This window comes from Oreochromis aureus, linkage group 22, assembly GCF_013358895.1.
Source record: "Oreochromis aureus strain Israel breed Guangdong linkage group 22, ZZ_aureus, whole genome shotgun sequence".
Taxonomy (NCBI): domain Eukaryota; kingdom Metazoa; phylum Chordata; class Actinopteri; order Cichliformes; family Cichlidae; genus Oreochromis; species Oreochromis aureus.
The window spans coordinates 11,527,493-11,535,196 of record NC_052962.1 but is presented as its reverse complement, the minus strand read 5'-3'; the positions used below and the strand labels follow the sequence as shown (position 1 = coordinate 11,535,196).

The 7,704-nt window shown below is 39.7% G+C and overlaps 1 protein-coding gene and 1 long non-coding RNA gene across 2 annotated transcripts; one reads left to right on the top strand and one right to left on the bottom strand.

Moving 5' to 3' along the window:
• Positions 1 to 387: 387 nt before the first annotated feature.
• LOC120435952 lies at positions 388 to 2,084 on the top strand. The gene is made up of 4 exons (XR_005610036.1): positions 388 to 427; positions 542 to 587; positions 682 to 762; positions 1,619 to 2,084. It is a non-coding gene; the product is annotated as an uncharacterized LOC120435952 (long non-coding RNA).
• Positions 2,085 to 4,025: 1,941 nt separating this feature from the next.
• Positions 4,026 to 4,656, bottom strand: LOC120435444 (protein ALP1-like). Its single transcript, XM_039605089.1, has 2 exons — positions 4,508 to 4,656; positions 4,026 to 4,333 (listed from the first exon to the last, which is right to left on the bottom strand). Exons 1-2 carry the CDS (start codon positions 4,620 to 4,622, stop codon positions 4,026 to 4,028), a joined length of 423 nt encoding a protein of 140 aa, XP_039461023.1. The 5' UTR covers positions 4,623 to 4,656.
• Between the last annotated feature and the right edge of the window lie 3,048 nt (positions 4,657 to 7,704).

The following is a 7,704-nucleotide window of genomic DNA, read 5'->3' as shown; positions in this document are numbered from 1 at the left end:
TTTGCATATTATTAGATCCACCAACTGAGAGGAAGTTTCTCCTAAACCACTCATATGGGACTCCTCAATGGCAGATTGATCATCAGTATGCCAGTCCAGGAGCAAAGTGGCAGAAAGACTTGGACCCTCTTCAGTCCAGTCTGGTAAGGCGCATTTCTGTGCAGTCACGTTAAACCTTAATAAGTCAAAGTCATTAATGGTTTTATAACTGCTGAAGCATGAGAAATAATGCCAGCCTTATTTTGTAGTTTCCCTTTTAATCTGTTTCTTTATTATTTTCTATATTATACTGAAGCAAAATCACATGAATTTAGGTGGAATATGTTTTGGACCAAAACCGACCTCCAGGAAAACTCCTAGGGTAGGAAGACAATCACTGCCTGAAGACTTTTGGAGCCTGGGTTTGGAACAATCCATGGAATCTACTGTAAGTATATGTGGTTACTTTGTCTAATGTACCGCAAAGAAAATGTCATGTAATGCAAGATTTTAAGAATAGTAACTGAAACCATATTCTATTGCTTTTTGCTATTTCTTTCAGATTGGGAATGCTTTTCTGAAGATTGTGGGGGAAGCTGCACAAAGACGTAATCTGTCATGCTGGTACATTTTTTTTCTTTGGTTATAGCCATGAATGGTTGTTGTGTATTGATTTTGGTTTTTTGTGCGCGTTTCCTTTAGGGAAAAGATTTTCACATTGCTGACCTCTACGTCATGGCCACCTGGAAGGATCCACAAGTCAACCTGCTGCGTTGCTTGCCAGTATGTTTTTTGTTGGTTTTACTCCTGCGTGTGCATGTTTACCAATTTGTACCAATACCTGTAGGAAAACTTTAGGTCCAAGGACATCCTGCTTTTTCCAGCTTGGAGCAGACAGGCAGGTGAAGCTGACCATTATCTGCTCTGTGTGAATGCCTTTGGTCTTTCTCGCTCTGTTTTTTCATCTGATAGAAAATAACGAAGGTTGACATGTCGTCTTTTCATGGATGATGATAACATGTCTATATCAGGCTATATTGGTAGCTGAAAGACAGATGCTCTTTCTGGAGTCACTTCGCCCTGACTGTGTGGGAGATGATCTCTACCAAGCCATAATTAGGTTGACACTAAAAAATGAAAAATTGTTTTGGTCTTGTTCAATGGCCAAGTGTGTTCTTTGGCTAGATCGTCTAAAAGCAGCCTCGTTCTAAGGTTTAAAGGTTCAGGAGGGAGCCTCGTTCTTAGGCTACTTCATGATAGGGATGCACCTATACTGGGATCTGGACCGATACTGTTCTAATGAACACGTATCCGTATCGTTTTGTTAACCAATACCGTGAACCGATACTTGAAATTTGGGAAAGTTTCTCCCCCAAAAATTTTTTTCCGCCCTAATTTTGAATTTTCTGGTCATTTCTATTAATATGTTATATGTTATATGTTATATTTTTGTTTTTATCTTATTCACCATTATTATTTGTAACAAGCACAGAAGAAAATAAAACGAGTACACTTCAAGTGCCTTCACAATAAGGACTTCAGTAAATTATGACATTATATGTACAGTTATTGTTTCCACATGTTTTTCACTGGCAGCATGTAAATGTTTTTTTTGTTTTTTTTCTTTTGCTTTCCACAGGTGTTTGCACATGGAGAAGGTTCTCAGAAAAGTACAGAGAACAGTATTTTAACATGTACACAATTAAGATCTGTCATCAATGTGGAGATCAATACAAACACTTGCCCCGAGGTATGCAACACTGTATAATCTTATATTGCGGTATCGGTATATATACAGACAATGAGATTTTTGTCTGTAATGAGATCTGTAAGGATGAAAACCATACCGCTTGGAGCCCATTCTCCTCCCTGTTTGAATTTTTAAATTTTTTTTGTTGTATTACAGGATATGTTGGCACAGGTAAAAGAGGACAACTAAGGGCATTTTACTCAGAGGAGATGTGCCCAGGCTACTGTAGCCACTTCTGCAGTCAAATGAACAATTAATATGTCTGCACTGTTCACCTATATACACACGTACACACACACTGGTTTTAGTGACCAAGTTCCTCATTAGTGATTCCCCACATCTTGGGCCCTTTCTCAATATGCGTACTTGTGCGTACTTGCGTTCTCGTGTACTCGTGATACGTCATCAGTGGGAGACCAAGTACTGTTCCAATTCAAAGTACGCATCAAGCCGAGACCGTGAAAAATTCCCGGATGTGTTCTCGCTCCCCCCGTTTTATCGAGCATGCATCGAGGGTGACTTGTGCGGACTTGGTACAGCTAAATATCCCAGAATGCATTTCGCAAGACCTTTGTGAAAATGGCTATAGAGAAGACGCACAATTGTAAGTTAAAAATACTATATTGTTGTAATATGCAGGGCTTTTTAAGTGCATTTTTATGCAAGAATGTAATTATTTAAACCTCGAATGTTTAGTCATTTTAACAGGACAGACCCTAGTTAAAGATTTCCTGTCCTGTTTTCGGAGACTCCTTGCCCACCAAATAGTGAGCCCTGTGACCGAAGAAAACGCCCTAATCGCGGCATTTCGTTCGGAAATTTTCTGCTATCTCTAAAGTCTGATATAAATCATTTTGGTATTTTTAATTGCCAGTCGTTCACACAAATGTCACAAATGTCCTATATAATGTTTAAAAAACTTAAATTCTTTTTACATTTCTATGTACATTAAGTTTTAATAGAGCACCTGATTGTTTTGCTGTCATTTTTCCCTAATATAAAGGCTTTTTTTTTGCTTTAATTGTTATTATACTAATGCACAATTTAACGTTTCATATTTTATTAAGGGACCAGTGAGGAAACCCGGGTTCTTATTGAGTGGTGGGCGGCAAATGACAGCCTTTTTACAGGGAGGCGACACTCCTGTAAGACTGGATGGGAGTTAAGTACTGATTTTGACTGCTTTTGCTGTTAGAGGAACACATCTTATGATAACTAGCTATTGAAGTGACAGTGCCACATTCTTTTCCCTCAGGGACTTTGTTAGCTCTTCCGGCTTGGCCATAACAGCCAAGCAGGCAAAAAAAAAATGGAATAATCTGAAGGCGAAATACAAGGTAATGTACCTGTTCCTATCTGATTCCTTAGATTGCTCTAACAAATACTTGTTTACCATTCCTTAAATGTAAGGCTTTTTTTTTGTAATAAAATTTACTTTGCAATTTAATAATACAGTGAGTGTAACTGTGATAATATAGCAATTAATACATATTTTCAGGAGTTTAGGGACCCACTCACAGGCACAGGGGTAGAGGAAGGTAGCCTGACTGCCGCCACCTGGCAGTGGTATAGTATGATGGACACTGTGCTCCAGGGTGAACACTCAATCAGTCCACCCCTGGTAGTGGCAGCAAATCTGACGTCCACTACAGGTGGCGCAGTCAGCACGCCAGCCTCGCCCCTTTCTGCCGAAGTGCCCAGCAACAACCAGAGGAAGAGATCCAGGGACAGCCAGGCTGTACTGCAGTTTCTGAGAGACCAGGCGGAAAGAGAGGAAGAGAGAGAAAACAGGCTCTGGCTAGGGAGGAAGAGAGGGAGAGGGCAGCCACTGAAAGGGCAGAGCGATACCTGTCACTATTTGAGAAGCTTGTCGATAAATTGTAAATAAAGAGGTTTATATGCCAAAAATGAAGTCAGGTTTTTGCTGCATGTGTAACAGGGAAATCTCTTTAGTTAAACATCATTTAAACAGTATAACATTTACAATAACATTTAACATTGGATTCAACCTATACATGAACACATGAAGTTTATAAGAAATATGCATAAAAAGAAAACTACTGCACACTATTTACAATTTGAACAAATAAAGATGCATTTAAAATAACTTAATTTTGCTAATAACTAACACTAATTAGGAAAAAAATGTGATTTGAAATAAAATTTTTGTTTGACCAACAGGACGCTTTTTCCTGTGGCCTTAGCTGCTTACATATCTGCTTGAGCATGACAACATCTTGCAATTGAAACCTTTACCTAGATGTAGTCATGTTCAAACAGACATGCAGGCAGCTGTTCAGAAGCAGACATTTGTACAGCAAGCCTGGCTCAGATACAAGCTCCTGAAAGCTTCTGTGCCTTCTGTTTCAGCTTCTACTCCTGGTTGTGCCTCCTCCTCCCCTTCTTCTTGGTGGACGTCATTTGTTGCCACACAGATATTGTGGAGGATGCAGCAGGCCCCCACAACCTTTGGAGCAAACAGAGGCTGAATCTCAAGGGCTCGCAGGAAGATGGAGCGCCAGCGTGTTTTGAGGATTCCAAAGGTTCGCTCTGTGATGTTCCTGGCCTTCGCGTGGTGCCGATTGAACCTTTCTTCAACTTGAGCTTTAAAGGAAAAGAAAATACATACTTTTATTCAGTGCTTAGTAAATTTCAATTAGTGTAATAGGTAGAAATATATTATTGCATTTGTTCTGTTAAGGCTCTGCATGCTTCACAGTAAAAGATGTAGCACTACACGTGTTTGTAGGTGTAATGAAAAAGGAATTATGTTCTTACTGGACACAGGCTGGCGATATGGGGTCATTATTGCCACGGGATGCTGAAGGCATGGGTATCCTCCATCTCCCAAGAGGAAAAAGCCTGCTGGTGGATACAGGGCCTGTTTGTACATTGAGGATCTTCGCAGCACACGTGCATCATGCACAGATCCGGAATTACCAATGTACACATCTAGGAATGTACTTCTGGAGTCACAGATGCCCTGCAGCACGATAGAGGGGAACAGTTTCCTATTGATGTAGGACCTCTTATGTGGTTCCCCTGGTGGAAGAATTCGGATGTGGCATCCATCAATTGCACCAGCTGTGCAACGGAATGCTTCATTGCCGGCGAGGCATGCAAAGCCTGCCCCAACCCTCCTCCATCTCTTCTGCCTTGGGGAAATGAATCACTCGGTGCAGAATGGTCATCATTTCCTCAATGACACTGTGAACAATCCTGCACACTGTTGCCACCGGCATGGAAAAGATGTCTGCTGTCACTCTGTATGACGCTCCACAGGCCAGACAGTAAATGGTTACAGGCACTTCAATTTTGTGGTTCCAACTGTGTTGTTTTTCCCGGGGGAGCATTTGCACAAGCATGTTGATGCTTGGTCTTAACAGTCTGAAGGCTGGTTTGAGGTCAGCTCCAGTAAAGAATATTGACAGGTAGAGCAGGGCGATATGACCAAAAATATTTATCACGATATACATTTGAAAATTTGCGATAACGATATAATTGACACTAGACAAAATACTTTACAACTCCACAACTTTATTAGTGCAAAAAACCAAAAAAACCATCAATGTATTTTCACTTAAACAAGCAGCTGTTTTTTATGTGCATTAAAGTTATATAAAAATTTAACAGTGCAAATTCAAATTCCTTGCTGACAGTTTAACCAAAAGGCATTTCCAGTGGAAATTGGACGACATATACTCAGCATAACCATGTATAATATCCACAAAAAATTTAAAAAGAGGTTATACACACATAATACGGTAATATTATGTTGAAGCACAGTATGTATCACTCCGCGAGGCTCCTGCCTACGATAGCCGTAATGCTCCGACAATCCATCAAGCGGTGCGGGTTCGTAGCTTAGCAAAGTCGTACTAAAACATTTGACAGATTTTCGAGCGCCGTGTACCACATAAAATCATTTCGAGGTCAGTAAACACAACCAGAATTCATACATAAGGCACACAGGATTATAAGGGACACTGACGATTTTCAGAAAAATCAAAGGATTGATTTTAAGTGTGCCGTATTTTCCAAAAAACACGGTAATAACGACGGCCCGCTAGCATGCTCTACCAAAAATAGTGCTTTGTTGTGTATCTGACGGACGAAAGCTAAACCAGTTCCACACCACTGAAGTTGCAGCATTTTTACAAACCAATTCTGGTTCATCCGTTTCATTCAACGATCTGCTTTCGCTCTTCTCATTCTCCGTCACCGGCACGCCTTTTCCTCCATGTGCGTATGAAAACAAATGCACTGCGCATGCGCATTTTACCCATATTCTATCGCGATATTTCATTTTCTTATCATTGCCCGACATTATACCGGTATTACCGTGAACGTTATGATATGGCCCAGCCCTATTGACAGGATGGGGACACTGTAATTTATTTGTGTGTACATTTTGCTGGGCTTTTTTCCTGTTTTTCAAAAATAAAAAAGATGAAGTATTTAAACAGATATGAATGAGGTTTTTTTTATACGTCTATTGAATAGTTAGTGAATTATTTAGTTATTTTTAGTATATGTCATGTTTACTTAAATTTCTGATTAAACGACAGTATGAACTTCGATGTCTTCCTTAAGTGTGTATTTCTGACCATTTGCATGACATAGAAATGTCCTGCTTGTGTTATTAAGTTACTTGACATCACGCTTGTCTTTAGAGAGTAATGCTTGTATTAGTACTGCACAGTGGTATTTTTGTTAAACTGTATAGGCTTTATATAGTATTGATCTACCACCGTATGATATTAGACACAGCAAATGCAACCTTTTCTCTAGATGTTGGAATACATGCATAGAAATGATTGATTTGTAATGACGCAAGTTCAGTTTACAATAGGTGCTGACTTGCTGACCATTCGCTTGGTCAGCAAGTGGCGGTATCCTCGTACACTGGGGAGTAAACCGCCATTAAACGAAACAGAAGATGAAGAGAACATCTGCACATGCGCGGTACGGATCGGATCGGATCTGTACGGTCCGACTTTGCACATGCCCAGTAAGGATTGGGGAGTCCTGATCTGTAACATTATATTAAAATTTTTCATTATTGCCAAAATTTTAAGAGATACTTATTGTTGTTAAAATCTTAACAGATACTCTGACCCGTAATTATCGTAAAATGCTCCGACCGGAAGTAGACACCTTTCGCAAATGCGTGGTATGGATCGGGTTTCTGGTACGGATCGGGTAGTGACAAGCGATCAGCCGCTGCCATGCTTTCAGTTGGCCAAATTATATTATTTCTACCGTATACCGCTTAGTTCATATGTTATAAAAGTGCATATGGATTAAAAAGCAAGAATGTGCAAGAATGCGAAACGCATTCAGCTTGTCAAATTTACATAAATCTTCAATCACTAGCAGCATGACTCTGAAGTGCTGTACTGTATGTTTGTAAGTTTTCTCCCCAATAAACTCCACAATCATCGTCAAAGGCAACCACAGGTGCATCTGTTTTCATTCTATAATACTGGACTTACTTTTCTACGAAGGTTTGAACTTTTAGAGTGTTTAAACAACAGAGAAAAGTGTGAAAATGTTCATGCCTGTCTGAGAAAAGTGTATAAAGTGTGTAGTGATGGGTTTTACAGCCTGAAAACACCTATAATAATTGTAAAAAATAAAGTTGGCTACCTCGAGAAATGAACTTTGTTTTTTAAACAACTCGATGGACAATTTCAAGGCCTCATCTGGCTATCAATACTGATGGGTTAACGGCCTTAACAGATGAGGAGGGAAAAGATGTCAGTGGCCTCAACCTGAAAAACCTATTCTGGGGTTGTCTGATTGTTCTCCTTCTAGTGCACCTGTTGTTAATTTCATTAACACTACAGCCGCTGAAACTAATTAACAACCACCTCTGCTACTTAACTGCCCATATGGAAAAGATATATATAAATCTTATAAAGTTTGTATCTGTCTTGTGTGAAACTTGTATGAAAAGCATACAAGAGTGAAAA